Source organism: Vidua macroura, chromosome Z (genome assembly GCF_024509145.1).
Source record: "Vidua macroura isolate BioBank_ID:100142 chromosome Z, ASM2450914v1, whole genome shotgun sequence".
NCBI lineage: Eukaryota > Metazoa > Chordata > Aves > Passeriformes > Viduidae > Vidua > Vidua macroura.
This window is the reverse complement of record NC_071611.1, coordinates 15,888,117-15,904,110: the sequence shown is the minus strand read 5'-3', so window position 1 is coordinate 15,904,110 and position 15,994 is coordinate 15,888,117. Positions and strand designations below refer to the sequence as shown.

The window sequence follows — 15,994 nt, the reverse complement described above, 5'->3', positions numbered from 1 at the left end:
AGTGGTTTAAATAGTGCTTCATCACAAACAGAGAGTTTGAATTTATTGCAAAGTGAAATATAGTCCAAAAGTACAGTGGTAAAAAGGACTACTTCTGTCTTCTTTATGATCTTCTTGGGCTATAGAGAACTGAAAAAAGCAGAGAGTATTTACAACAGAAATTTTACACTTATCTTTTAAAGTGGTTCAGCACTTTCAAACTATGCCAAAGGGAATAAATAGCACTCAGTGGGTGATCTACCTTAAAGGGACACAACAAAGCAATTTTTTCAACATTGCTGGATACATTATACTCCAGAAGAGGACACTCTTTATAGCCCCTTGCTATAAAGAACAAAGTCTTCACACAAAAGTGCACAGAAGTGCTGTTATTTGTTGTCAGTACGGTTAGATGGCTAGGAGAATAGATTGAGCATCAAAACAGCTCCTTCATATTTTTGATAACAAATAGCTCTAGAGCTGTTAATCACTTAAGGCTTATCTTTACAAATGAATTAATTTTGAGAAGGACTAATTTTTAAGTCGTAATTCTTGAATGGATTTTTTTTGTGTTACATACTCCTAAAGACCTCATGATCACCCTGTAACTTTGACATTGTTCTGTGGATTTAATCATTGCACCTTCAATAACAAAGAGGAATACAAAAGCATGTGAAGATTTAGAAGTTCAAAATAAGGCAGTCATCCCCATAAAGCTTTGCCTAAAACTGAAACAACTAACATTGCTAGGAGTGGCAAAGGAAAGGAAATCCAAGACAAGAAGGATAAATTTGTCAATTACAGTTCCTTTAGTAATGGTACAGTGCAACAGCATCAACCAAAATACAGCTACTTGTACATAATACAAAAATAAAGTTTATACTGCGCTAGAATTATGTATTGAGCTTAAAGAGCGATGTATAACATTTTCTCTTAAATAATACAGTCAGGTACACTCAGCCAAATGGAGGTACTAACACGCTCTCTTTGAAGACAAACACATAAAGAGCAGTTTCTTAGTTCAGTGTATCCATATATCATACCTCAGCTAGGATTTGTGAGCAAGCTAAGTCTTTCAAGTTTTCCATTTCTTTATCCACAGCACAGCAGTTCTACAATCAAATGGCGAGTTGAATTTTTGATAGTGGCATTTATTAGCAGATACAGAAAAGTATTATTCAGAACCAGCCTAAGGCACCATAGTTTCCACAACAGACCCAAGACATCACTGGCAAAAAACAATTTTAAAGGCAGCTACAAGTGTTTAGCTACAGTACCATGATTAATAACAATCGAATGTTGACAACATACTCTGTTGACTAGCGTGGCTTCTGTTTATTCTCTAGAAGGACTAGTAAAATATATGACTTTAATGTTACTACAATCTGAAGAATGCATAAATTCTTAGCAAAAAAAAATTCTCGTTTTAATCTCTCCTTTTTAAAATTTCAATCATCAATCTTGCAAGACAATTCACAGACTTTTCAGAAATACAATTTGTAAAACATTATATAGTAAAAAGCCCAGTAAATTATTTCTCTTCTCCTTTAAAAGAAAGTAGATTGTCCCATGTCCCTCTCTCCCAAATGTATTGCATCTGCCTCTGCTATCAACACCACTGGCGAACAATTCATTTAAGCAAAATCAAGTTTCCTCCTGAAGTCCTAAAGAGCAAACATGAGCCCTTTTCCCTAATAACAGCCCATGATACTGGCTAGAATTTAAACCAATATGAAGTGAAACTACCATCCTGACAGCACCTGCCACAAAGATCAAAACAGCTATCTTGCGAAAACTGTCCTAAATTCTAGAGTGAAAAGTAGGATTAGAATAGGACAATGAATAATTCATCAAATTTCACTACAGATATTGTGCGTTCCATATTGAACATCATAGTTCATGCAGAGAATCACACCTGAGACATATTTAAAGAAGTACTTTGAATTTCAGAATATGTCCAAGACACATCACAGAGTGATGTCGAAAAGTTATGATTGTGAGAGTCACTGTAGCTAACCTGCTTCCATTCACCAAGGGATAGAAAAAATTATCAGAAGAAAAGAAGACTAGGTATTGAATCACACATTACATAATTACTTCAGAGTATTTTTCAAATTACCATCCATCAACTCTCACTGACCTCCTTCCACTTATCTATCATAGAATAGTTAGGCTTGCAAGGGACCTTCAGAGATCATCTAGTCCAACCCTCACTCGTATCCCCACATTTCAGAGTAGTACTGTCTGCAACTACTTATAAAAAATAAACAATATTCTTTATAGTGTTGATACATTATGTAACAAATCCCCAAAGGTTTTCATTTGTGTATTTATCTACTTGGTCTGCCAAAACCTTGGCTCTTACCTGCACTTAGTGCAGAGTGTTGATGAAATTTTTCTGTGCCTTACAATACTGCGAACCTTGAAGTCAGACATTTTATTGCCAGTGCAATAAAATTTTCCTATGAAAAATACCAGCAGCACATAAAATGCAAATTTGTGTCTCACTACATCTTTTCCTTTAAGGTGCAATGAGCAGAAGTCTTGTTATATTGTTTCTGCATCTTTTATGGCTGAATCTTAAAGTTTATCAGCTTTCACACTTTTACTTATTTTTTGAAATTAAGTGAAACACCTCTTCAGAATTAAACACCACAAATGAGTTATTATATGTTCTGTCAAGTGTGAAGAAATACAGTTCAGATTCTAGCAACACAATGAGCAACAGTGATTTCTTTCATTTCAAATAAACTTAAAATAAATAATTTCAATTAAAGTAACAGCTTCAAACATAACAGCTGTGCAGCATATAATAAAAACAAGAACTATAGGGAATTAATCTTGCTATTGTTATCTAATCATATCTAACCACAGGAATTTTCTGAGTCAACCAATACCAACATTTTCTAAGCTGAAACTCAGATCTAAGAATGGCATAGAAAATGGGACAAGAACATTATGTTAAGAACAGACATTCTTCATTAAATGAGCTAACCACACCCCATGGTTACAATTAACATTGATCATGTTCTGAATGTTCTCAGATACCAAAGACCCAGTAACATTACAATACATTGTACATTGCTTATCTATAATCACCTAGTACAGCCTTCTAGTTCTTTTGTATGACTGGGCTAATGATGACTTAACCAAAGAAAACTGAAGTCATCTTGTATGGTTGTTCTGATCTCAGTCACCTAACAGACCCGACACAGAAGTATCTATGACAGCAGTGCAAATACAAAAGCTCCATGACAAGAGAGAAAATAAGAAAAAAGAAAGAAATTTTAAAAAGAAAAAAAAGAGGCTGTATGGTTTTTCTCAGTGATTGTTTACTATTTTGCCTTCGGGCAGATGAAAAAAGTTATCTTCTTTGAGTTTAAGATGTTCTGGTAGATCTAGCTGTCTTTTTGCTTCTTCAATGTCCTCCTGAATTGCTGAAATGAGCGCATCTGAAAAAGGTAAGAATAGGGATATTTAAAAGTTGAGTTTGTATCCTGAGCACAATAATAAGTGAAAATAAGGCACCACAAAATGTCAAACAACAGTCACAAAAGTAGAATATAACTATGACGTTTGAAAGGCAGAATTCTCTGCTTTTAAAATGTTTTTTTTTTTTTAACATGCTAGAGTTGCATTTTTATCTGTTACCAGCACTATCATATTTGTTTGCCAAAAGACACATTAGCAGCTCTGTTTCAAAACTAACAAAACTGCATTTTAAGAAGAAATCAGTATGCTTGACTTTTATGATAAGCCCAAGATTTTAATGTTACTCCTCAGACAAATGAAAGAAAAGTGCAGGTTTTTAGTGTGATACATAAGAAGATGTGGAGGTATATTTTTTTGGTTCTACATTACAAAAACACTTGACTGACATTTTAAAGGTCAACCAATTAAATCTCAAGATGGAAGGAGGTACAGTGAAGACAGAGAACTTGCATGAGCAAGGCAAAAAATAAACTAGCTTGAGGGAGACTTCCAATACTGACCTAAGGAATCAAAGTTTTTTTCCGGTCGAATGTATCCAGTTATGACTATACTAAGAATTTCTCCATAAAAGTCTTCTTTGAAGGTGTGGATAATGTGTGTTTCCTGAAGGAAGAGAAGTAAGCGGACAATTACTCTGAACTTAAGAGTTTATTTCCCTCTCTGTAAGCATGTAGGCCTAATATCCAACATTCAAATTCTCAAGAGATAAAAAATAAAAGGGACATTTAGTATAGTATGTATAATCCAAAATTAAAAGGCCGGGGCTTTAGTTTGTATTAGGAAGTAGAATTGCATTCTGCATGGAATTAAAAAAAATTACTTCCTTATAGAGTAAAAAGTGTTTAAAGAGAAAAGGAATGAAAAAAACCCCAACAAAACCAAAACAACAAAAAGCCCCCAAACCAAAAAAAAAAAAAAAAAAAAGACCCAACGAACCAATTAAAAAAAAAACCCAAAACCCACACCCCCAGACATCAGGAGAAATGCTTCAAAGCTTCTCAGAGTTAAGATTTCCATGGCAGGGAATGTTAATGTTTTATCAACAAGTGGATACATTAAAATAACTCTGAAGATTTTGACAGAAGTAGTTGCCTCAAGGAGAGCTTTTACAACTATCTCCTAAGGGAACTGAATGATAAAATTGAAGAGCAAGTCCAGACTAAGACACAAACCTAACACTCAAAACTTTTTAATGCACATCTTGATCTCCAAAATAGGCCAACCCACAGCATCTACCAGCAGAGCTGTCATTTGGGAAGCTTTTAACTGCTTGCTCAGAAAAGTTGTCTGCAAAAAAAACTTTAAGTATAGATTTGCCTAAGAAAAACATTTAAAAGTAGAGATTCATGTACAAATAAAATTGTTTTTAACAAATAAAAGAGAGCTTTGCAAGACTCAGGAAAAGTACCAGCACCTGACAGCAAAAAACCCCACAGCAGTCACAGCTCAGAATTTAACTTCTCCATCCTTACATCCTTATATGCCTTCAAATATTTATTCTGTACATTAAGCTTCAGCATCTTATGTATCCATTTCCTCATTTAAGAGAAAAATTAATTAAAAATTCATTACAAATTACGCTGCACCAACATCTCCTATCTGAAATTAATTGCAGAGAACAATAGATTACTAATATGTTCCAGCTTCTGCTAGGGTCTCATAACTAGTAAATTCAATGCATTTAAGTTAATAGTTAATCTGCTATCAGCAAGTCAAGCAACCATCATTTCAAGTACTGTTATATTTTAATTTTGGAAGTAGTTAAGAAATGGTGGAATAGAAGAAGAAAAAACTTTATTCAACTTCCTCTGCATACTATTTGGTTACAGAGAGTATATTCTTTTCAGAATATAAGTATTATATAGATAACAAATGCATTTTTAATGGTGCACAAATTTCTAGATACCATTCATCAATCAAATTCTGCGTATCTTGTTAAAATTAATCTTTTATTACAATAAAAATCCCACAAAAAGCAAGATTCTTACCACTGATTTCTTAATATTCTTATAGAAGGGATTCCATCCTATGCTCAAAACCATTTTATGCACATCTCCATTTCCAACACAGGCCCATCCATAGTATATACCAGTAGGGATATCAGATGGAAAGCTTTCAACTACTTGCTCAGAAAAGTTAGCTGTAAAAATTTTATAAAGTGTGAGTGACTTTGTGTAAGTCAAGTATATAACAGGATCTTCAAATACTTAAAAGCCAAACTCTGCCTACATACTATTTACAAATATAACACTGGTGGTGATAAGAATAATGAAACATACCATCGGCAAAGTATAAAACAGCTTCATAAAATTCAGTTACTGTGGCAATACCAGAGTTACTACATCTCCTACATACACACACAGACACACACACACTGTATTGTATAGTTTTCTTTCTCTTTTGCAGTAATAATTAATAAATATGTCACACATACAGCCAGAACACATTTCATTCTTAGGACAATTACCACAGATTTACCATGAGGAAAAATGAGAGGGGAAAAGTCAACTTTCTTCTGCACTATAAAATGGCATCTCAGAACTATTTATTAGTAAAATATTTACTGATGAAATAAACTATGTAGAAGCAAATGTAATCATTGTTTAGTCATCTGTCAAGTTTTGCACAAGTTCATTTTCAGAGGCTTCTGTAGATTTGAGATTTCCTTTGAAAACTACATACTTACAGCAGAATAAAATTTCCTTTTGACTGAATTGAATCTTCTCTCAAAATTACTAACCTACTTCTATTTCCAAGCTGAATAGATCTCTGCATGCAAGATACCAAACTGATTTGAAAGAACAGATGGTTACCAAATTTTTATCAAAGCTCACAGATAGTTACAGCTTCCTTTCCCTGTTCCCTAATACCAACACATCATTTATAAACAACCAAGAGAAAAAAATTAAATGTTCTCAGAAACAGATGTCAGAAATCCAGCACTAAAAGAGTGGTCTTACAAAGTTTCATGTCTGTTAGACGTAGTGCAGTATGACTATTAACTTCAGTGTCTGCTTAAGAAATGCCAAAATTCTCTTGCAGTATTCATCTGCCTGCATTTAGACAACTGAAACAGAGATGGGCAATAGGAAAATACATTCTCAGTAGGCCAAGCCCACCTGCGCTGTTTCAAACTCTGCTTTACTCCCCTTAAACTTTCTTCCTTGCAGCGATTCCCAATGCCTACTCCCTTTCCTATTCTTATCGGAGATTTATGCGAAGGGTTATTTTCCCAAGCTGCCACACCACAACATCGAGAATGTGACACTTATCTACATCCTGTACATCGTGACGATCACGAGATGGGAAAAGGAACAAACATCAAGATTCAGGGAAACCTCTTTACAGGCTGGGGTGCAGGGAATAACACAAGGGAAGGTGCAAAACTCTGAGCAGGGTACGAGAGGGGCAAAAAAGGCGTCAGGAAAACACTAGTAGGAAACAAGGCAGGGCCGTTCTCGGAAACAGCAAGCCATGACAAAAGCAGCTGTGCAGGGCAGCCGGGCGGCCGCCGAGGTCAGGCGAGCTTAGTCACAGCGCTGCCGCACCGCTGCTTGGCAGGAGCACGGCACGGCTCCGCTCGAGGGGCGCGACAGAGACCCCCGGAACCCCCGGCCCAGCACCTCGCCGGCGGGAGCGCTCCCGGGACTCGGCGCGGACCCCCAGCCCCACGGCTGGGCCCAGCCCCGCGAACACCCCGCCCGTGTTGTTCCGAGAAAGTGTGCCCTCCGCGCCCGCTCACCGGTGGGGATGCCCAGCTCCTTGGAGCCCCTGCCGAAGCCCTTCACCACCTCCCCGCGGCAGAAGTACGGCAGGTTCCTCATGGCCCTGCGCTGAGTCGTCGGCGCCCCGGGCCCGCCGCGCCGCTGCGCCGCTCACCGCCTCCCACACGGGGCGCTACCAACGACAGGGGAGGAACCGCTGGAGCCTGCGAGCCACACAACGCTCCCGCGGCTGCTGCCCACCCTCCAGAGTGGACGTGCCCGCGCCGCATGCCCAGTGTGCCCTTCTCGCCGGGGGACGGCCATCCCGGCCGCAGCGGGGCGGAGCTGCACGGCCATCCCGGCCGCAGCGGAGCGGGCGGAGCTGGATGGAGATTCCGGCCCAAAGGGACGGGCGGAGCTGGACGGAGATCGCCGCCACAGCGGGGCGGAGCTGCACGGCCATCCCAGCCGCAGCGGGGTGCTGTCACTCGCCAGGGCCGCCACCGTGTGTGCTCCTGCCCGCGGCTTTCGTCACACTCGGCTCTCCGAGGGCATCTGGGTCTGGTTTCTTTGATGGAAACTGCAGTGACACCTGCGACTGCTGTACTCCAGCTGCCACATCCCGACTCTCTTACCTGAAAGGCTGCACCCCGCGCCCATGCATGTAGATAGGGATTGTTGCTCCCTTGGTAGCCCTAGATTTGCCTTTTCGTATAGAAAAGGCCAAATGCTTCAGTGCACAGCAGACATACAGGAAAGCCGCGAGAACGGGTCTTTTTGTGACATGCTCCAGCGAACTGCAATTCCTTGCTTAAAACAAAAACGAATCCAAACAACCAAACCTCAACAGCAAACTAAATTAAAACCAAACCAAAAACCCAAACCATTTTTACTCAACCTCTGCTTTTACCAACGTGCTCACGTCTCCCCTTCTGCCATTACCACCGCTAGTGCACGCGTGTCCTCTGGAAAAAAAGCACCAAGACAGCAGTCAGTGCTCATTCTATGTTCCCTCAAAGGAAAATGAAGGGTTACACGAGCGTTTCTTTTCCTCGCTTCCTGTCTCCAGTTGCTCTTCATGTTGATAAAGCTTATTAATGTATTTAGATGATTAGCACTCTTTTTTCTATTGCCCTGCCTGAGCCAGCTTAAATAAATTTGAGATGGCATGAGTCCAAAATAGTATTCTGTGAAATATGTCCATAATCTTGGTAAATTACAGAACAGCCAGCCCACCAGCAGACAGTCTCTTTGTATCAGTGATACTATAGGCCATTTGAATTCTGGGGTCTCATTCAGCACTGCTGTGCTGCACATAAGCATACTTGTGTTTAAACACATAACTGTTAGCGAGAAACACCATCCAGAAAATCCCTGAGGTGAATTGGCACTTTCTTTTTTCCCCTCCCTTCTAGAACAGTTTATAAATTTATAAGTTTGATATGAGCCATAAAAATATTTCAGGACTTACCTCTAATTTGGTTTGCTATTTTTTTTAATGTGGAAAAGCAATGTGATTATCTATGGCTTGTGCTTGTATTTAATTGTATTCCAAGTAAATAACTTTTTAAAATGGTAATTGTTTGGAGAAATGGGCTTATATATCACATAAAGTATGATTATATTATATATTATATAAAGCACATGGAAGCTGTGGACACAAGCTGTTTTATATAAGAAAGCAAAAAAAAATTCTAAGTGATTTTGCTTCAAACTTTGCTCTTCTTTCCTTCTTTCATTTCTGTTGTTTCCCTGCCATCCTTTTCATGATAACATTTAAACTCATTACTTCATCTTGAGTACTTTGACAGTCTTAGGGACTGTCTTAGGGAATGACCATATGTGTAGCTGGAACTTGCATTGGAATGGTGGTGGTATATCTGTAAAAAAAAAAAATGGAAGGTATCCTAAATATGCTGCTAGCAGGTCAATTCTGTTCTGTTGTCTCTGAGTGTGTAGAGAATAATGTTAGAAGGGATGTTGAAAGGTTTTGTAATGGAAGTGTCTTTGATATGAAGTCTTAAATCTTGAAGTCATTGCCTAGTTACTTAACTAATGGCAGACCATTAACAGTTGACAGTGTGGCCGCACAGCCATTAGCACTGCTAGTTTATTTTAACTGAAAAGCAAGAAACGGAAACAAAACCCCTCTATTTTCTGGAATGAGTTTCCTCACGATATTTGTATTCAAGGCATACACGTGTTGTATTCTTCCCCCTCGTCCCCACGCTTTTTTTTTTTTTTTTTTTTTTTTTTTTTTCTTTTTTTTTTTTCTTTCTTTATTTTTTTTTGTTTTTTTTTTTTTTAACGAATCCATCTTTTCAGAACAGATGTTGCTGTTCTTGTGATATCCACACGATGGCACGCAGTGACTTATTTTTGAGCGTCTGTAGGTTTGGGCAAAAGGTTTACAATCTCAATAACTGAGAAGACCTTGAGAATTACTAAATCAAGGAAGTATTTGTTTAAGAATTATGTGGTTAAGTAATTTCACAGAAGTCTTGCTGACGACTTCTATCTCATTCTCTCAAGCAGTTATAACATTAATAATTTTTATCAGTAATCATGATGGGCTGCCATGATCCAGCTAAAATATTAGCAATCCTTCATACTATGTCCTCATTTTTATTTTGTTATTAAGTATACTAGTTCATATTGGAGAGGGGGGGTCTTAAGTAGAATTTAATTACTTCTACTGACATTTGTAGTAGTTAACTACTAAAATTTAGTAGAGTTAGTAGACATGTTTCTTCCAAAAACATCATCAAATTTTAGTGATGAACATATCTTCTAGCATTGTCAGTCGAAAGAAGAACTATTTGAGAGTTCCTATCTCCAGTGAGAAAACTCAGGTGCTATTTCCGGCAGGTAGGGAAGAACTTCTGTTCCCTACTTATGCTACTTTAGCCCTAGTTATTGTCAGTGAAAAGTATTTTTCTTTTTTTCTAGAGCCACAGAAACCAGAATAGAGAGCACCTGTTATGTCACCTGTGTAGGGCCCATGTCAGGTTATATAACTAAACATGAGCTTTGAGGACTCATCAAACTAACCAACATTTAATGCAGAGTAGAACATACTCTGTTCATCTTGTTTTGCAGTAAAATATAAGATTTGTATCACATCACAAGCCTGTGCCAGAGTCCCTGTCTCTTACTACTGTGCTGCAAAAGCCTGCCTTCCTATGCAAGGCTTAAGGTGAGAGCAAGAATATCCTGTTTCCTTCACGTGGTGTGGAAAAATAGCAGAACCATATCTGCTGGATACTGGAGTATTTTAGGGCTGTCCTAGCCAAACTGGAAATTCTGGTTACACCAGGCTCAGTGAAATATTCAGGAGCTGACTCAGAAAAGAGTGACATGTAGTAAAACTAGTAGCATTTTAGCCAGTTCCTTGGAAGTTTCCATTCCCAGCATGACAAAACACTCATTGATTCAGGAGTTCAATTCAAGGACGCTCTGGCACTGCTTACTTTTCGTATGCTGAAACCAGGTGATGAAATCACAGATATGTACAAAACACTCTTCCTAGAATGTCTAACAAATACCTGATTTGAAAGTACTTTTTCTGTATTTTATTCTGGAATAGAAAACCACAGAAATTATTATTTTACTTTTTTAAAAAAGTATCTTTATTTTTAGTAGTCTGAAGTTTTGTTCTAGTTGAATAGACCACTTTCTTCTAGGAAAAATACCTGCACATTAGTATGATGGTACCGAGACTGTGTTAGATTACAGTGAAGCAACAGGTACTATGAATGTCTGTTTAATAAGGCATAGCTGATATTATCTGCTGAACATCTGATAAGCACATAAAATTCTAAGAACTACCACTTGTATGTTAGTAAACTGTGTGTGAAAGACAAAATTGGTGCTTTTCAGATATTACAGAAATACTACATAAAACTGTAGAACTTGATGCTTTTTGAAAGTTTATGTCAATTCTCAAGAACTCGTCCAGCTTTTGGATCCCTGTTTTTCTCTCTGGTGTCTTTTCTCCACACCAAATCCTCAGTTAGCTCCTTGAAAAATACGAAGTGTTGCTTTCAGCTAGCTTCCCATTATCTCTTCACAGCATTGTATTGTGCCATGTGGACATGCTTCATGTTTAATGCTCAAAAAAAGCCTTTCAATGTCTTTTAAGTCCTTCCCTCTTTGTCCATTTTCCTAAAATGGTTTAATAAATGTCTCAGATTAAATATCTGTAATTAACTGATTAGGTTGGATTATAGGATGGCCATCTTAATGGCAGGTTTATTGTCACACATATTTTTTTTGCAGCCACAGTTGACCCAGATCAAAATGTTTGTGACTAGTCTGTCCCTTATTATAAAAGCAACATTCAGTTAATTGTTTGGCAAAATATTAGGGAGAATCTTACCTATAGAGACTTTTGCAGCACATAAAAAATAATGTAGGGCAAGGCAGCTCAGGCAGCTTACCACCTTGAAGATAACAAAATGAGATTCTGGTCCAAAGTATCTTGCATTTCTCAACAATCAACACAAATTGTTATCAGAAGTCTCGCAATGGAATGCAGAAGAACAAGACTGGGGATCTAGGTGAGAGGTTAGGAGATGTTTACTGTATTGTCATGATGTTTGCAGATGAATAGATGTTAGGCAACTTGGAAGTCAGTGTCAAGCTCTACTTCTGCAGACATGGTGTGCAAGAAACGTAGGAAATGGCATGTAAGAAATGTGTTACAGGAAGTAACTGAGATAGATGAGATCTATTAAGAAAGTAATAAACAGTGGGACAGGCAATGAATTTTTCAGCTCATTACATTTAAGAAATATCAGGAATAACTTAATTACAGATTTTGGTGAATCTGCATAATATCTGTTTCTCATTAGTTGTAAAGCAAACAAATATTAGATACCACAATATTTTCTGACCTAGAACTTAATACGACTTGGCTCTTATTTTCTGCTTTTCATGGGGAAGAATAGAAGACAAAGGTGCTAAAGGTTTACAGAAAAAGGCAATCACTCAGAGGAAAAGCCTGTTAGAAGGGCATAAGCTGAAGTGGGAATGAGTATGGAGATAAAAGGAGCAGATATTTGATGTTCATTAAGCTTCTTAAGTTTGGGAACACTACAAAAGAAAGTAAATCAATTTGTCAAAACTGTTTGTCTTTACTGCAGGAATTGGTTTCACAACAACATAAAGAACAAAAAGATTGAACCAGTGACCATGGAATTAATTAATGGAAATGCCATGAAGAACAGTAGTCTCTCAAAACCACAGGAGATGTATTGTCCCAGTGGTAGAATTCCCTTTTTTATGTCCAGGAATACTCTGCTTAGGCACTGACCTCTATTCTCTTTACAGAAGAGATTTTGTTAGTTTTCAGCCTACAAGGGATAAAAGCTTTGCACTTACAGCAACATCAGAAAGAGCAGAAAATTAAAATTATTGTCGTAGTGACTGACATTGCAGGGGATGTAATGAAGGAAGTAGCTACAATGTTTTTCCTTGCATGCTAATTATAATTTTCAAGATCATTTACTTCTTTCCTTCTCTGGGCTTGCTGTTCCAGCCTTTATCACAGAGTAAGCAACAGGTGAGCAAACAAGAAAGATTCTGATGAAAATTTCTCATTGCTAAAAGGAACCTGTAGTTTGCTAAAAGCAACCTCCTGCTGCCACCAATACGTGATGCATGTTCAAGGCACACCTGCATTTGTGACAGCACTGCCATCTGTATAACACAACTGCTCTTTCAATTGCAATCTTCTTAATATTGCCTATTGAAGAAATAGCCCTAATCATCACTTGCGTCTGCCACTGCAAAGAAATCCTTCTCTCTTCAAATATGCATTTGAGCGCAAACTCGTGTTTTCTTAATACAGGAAGTATTTGCACAACAGCAACGGAAAAGTGTTAGCCATAATTTTCTTGATTTTTGGGCTCCATCCCATCTGCCATGCACACAATCCCAGTAGTCCTGCAAGCAGCCTGTGCCAGACACAATGGTGCTGAGGACAGAAGAGTAAGGCTGCATCAGTCTCCCAAAAATTGCCTCAGTATGGGAGGCAATTGTCCTTGTCCTTGCTAGTAAGCCTAGCTGGGTGCTGCCCTACTCATTTTCCTAATCACACCAAAGCTATGAATACAAAAGGCATTTACAAAGAAGAATCCCAGAAGTAATACAAGGCTTGCTTGAATAACACAGCTGGTACTATTTGTTGCTAAATATGGTAGAAATATAATGCTGTGTGCTGCTTCTTCAATTTTTCCAGTTCAGTTGCATCCAAATGCAATGAAAACAACTTATTTTTCTCATTGGGAGTTACAATTAAAATCATTCTTTTCCCCCACCACCCCTCAAAAAAAAAAAAAGAAAAAAAAACCCAAAACAAAAAAACACACACACAAAAAAAAAAAAAAAAAAAAACAACCAAAAAACAAAACCAAAACAAAACAAAAACCAAAAACAAACAAACAAACAAAAAAAACCCACCAAAGCTCAGAATTGTTTTTGGACATCTCCTATTCCACTTACTTTCTCAAGGGTATCCTGAGCTGCACAGGTTCAAAACAAGTTATCTAAATCAGTACTAGCTTCAGGTGGAGATGTTCTAACCAGTTTTTCCACATTATTAATATCCCTACCTCCTGCACTTGGATAGTTTATTTTGCCCCACACTGTTTACCTTGGCAAAGAAATAGCAGTGGGAACCCATAATTTATGCTACAAAACAGGTTGAGCAGAAAATTCAGTGGAGCGTGCTTTACATAACAGAACAAATTACTCTCAAAACTAAATTTTTTCATAGCCATCATAAGTGTAGTATCAGACACATTTAATAAAAAGATTAATATAATCCTTCATTGCCTAAAAAATAAACCAGAGATTCATGAATGCTGTCAACCCTGTACTTGCACATGTACTTGGCAACCAAAATGTACTAACATGGAACAGATATTTTGAGATATTGCAAAACATTTACTGGTGAGTGAGAAAGGGCACCAAGTCCTGGGATGATTTGAATGACGATCTACTTCCTTCCTTATCAGCAGAGAAGAAATAGTATTTTCTCACAAGTGACTTCAACTATCATTAACTGTCTCTGTAGTTAAGTAAGGAAGTGGCACAAAAGTATTCAAAATGTTTTATCTGATGCAAGAATATTAAAAAAACCGAAAACAACTGAGCAAACTAACATAATCTTATTTTAAGGAGAAATCTAGCTGTGGAAGAGAATCCGTATAAACATCTGTTTTGATCCACACGTTTGTTTTTATGCCAAATATTTAATAAATGTTTACAACCCATAGTAGGCCTATAAAGTAGAATGTAATTTGCTGAATCTGTTGCTTTGGGAAGAACTTAGATTCATAAAATGGTTTGGGTTGAAAGGGGCCTTAAAAATCCTCTAGTTCCAACCCCCAGCATGGGAGGGGACACCTTCCACTTGACCAGATTACTCCGAACCCCATCCAACCTGGCATTAAATACCTACAGGAATGAAGCATTCACAGCTTCTCTGGGCAACCTGTTTCAGCACCTCAGAAGCCTCACAGTAAGGAGTTACTTCCTGATATCTAATATATATCAACAGTTTAAAGCCATTACTCCCCATCCTATCACTAAATATTCCTGTTAAATCACTCATACCCTTTTTTATAAGCCTGTTTTAGTAATTGAAAGGCTATTTTTAGGTCTCCCCAGAGTCTTCTCTTCTCCAGCCTGATCAAACACCACCTCTCCCAGCCTGTCATTCACAGGAGAGATGCTGTAGCCCTTTGATCATCTAAGTGGCCCTTCCTTGCATTTGCTACAAAATGTCCTTATGTTGGGGGCCCCAGAGCTGGATGCAGCACTGCAAGTGGGGGGTTTTCATGAGAGTAGAGTAGCGGGGCAGAATCACCCCCCTTGCCCTGCTGGCCATGCTGCTTTTGTTGTAGCCCAGGATACAGTTGGCTTTCTGGGCTGCAAGCACACGTGGTTATGTATGTCACTTAAAGTTTCTTGTCAGCCAACACACCTAAGTTCTTCTCTGGGCTGCTGCCAATCCATTCTCCTCCCAGCTTATATTTGTGCTTAGAATTGCCCTGATCCAAGTGCAGGACATTGTGCTTGGCCTTGTTAAACTTCATAAGATTTGCATGAGCCCACCTCTCAAGCCTATCAAGGTCCCTCTGGATTGCATCCCCACCCTCCAGTGTGTTGACAACACCACATAGTTTGGTGTTGTCAGCAGACTTGCTGACTTAATACCAAATGACACAGAAGTTTGATATATTTGAAAAAATCTTTGAGAAGCTATGAAATAGCACACAGCATCAGCAAATGCAGTTACACTTTTTCTAGTCTTCCAGTTCACCACACTCCCCTGTTTCTGACACCTCACTTTCCACATCACTCCTCAATCAACAATTCAAAATCCTCCAGAATCTTGAATTTAGAAACAAAGAAACAAGCAAATTTTGTAAAGCATGGTGCTGTGACCATTTCCCTGGGGAGCCTATTCCAGTGCCCAAGCACCCTCTGGGTGAAGAATCTTTTCTTGCTATCCAACCTAAATCTCCCCTGACACAACTTCAGGCCATTCGTTTGAGAAGAGATCAGTGCCTGCCTCTCTTCCCCTCAGGAAGAAGTTGTAGCCTGCAATGAAATCTGTCCTGAACAGACCAAGTGACCTCACCTGCTCCTCATACAGCTTCCCCTCATGGCCCTTCAACCATCTTTGTGACCATCCTTTGGGAACTCTCTAACAGTTTAATGTCTTTCTCATATTTTAACACCCAAACCAGCCCCCAGCACTCAAGGTGAGGCTGCCCCAGCTCAGAGCAGAGCAGAACAATCCCCTCCTT

At 38.5% G+C, this 15,994-nt stretch overlaps 1 protein-coding gene across 1 annotated transcript; it reads right to left on the bottom strand.

The window, feature by feature from the left end:
* Positions 1–765: 765 nt before the first annotated feature.
* RFK (riboflavin kinase) lies at positions 766–7,382 on the bottom strand. The gene is made up of 4 exons (XM_054003871.1): positions 7,214–7,382; positions 5,460–5,611; positions 3,972–4,074; positions 766–3,431 (listed from the first exon to the last, which is right to left on the bottom strand). The coding sequence occupies exons 1-4, from the start codon at positions 7,293–7,295 to the stop codon at positions 3,301–3,303; spliced, it is 468 nt and encodes a 155-aa protein (XP_053859846.1). The 5' UTR covers positions 7,296–7,382; the 3' UTR covers positions 766–3,300.
* Between the last annotated feature and the right edge of the window lie 8,612 nt (positions 7,383–15,994).

Excerpts from the sequence above, each read along its gene's own strand:
- RFK (XM_054003871.1), bottom strand. The coding sequence starts at position 7,295 with ATGAGGAACCTGCCGTACTTCTGCCGCGGGGAGGTGGTGAAGGGCTTC. Across the intron at positions 4,075-5,459 it reads AGAATATTAAGAAATCAGTG|GAAACACACATTATCCACAC; the intron begins GTAAGAATCTTG and ends CTCTTCCTTCAG. Across the intron at positions 3,432-3,971 it reads AAAAAACTTTGATTCCTTAG|ATGCGCTCATTTCAGCAATT; the intron begins GTCAGTATTGGA and ends TACCTTTTTCAG.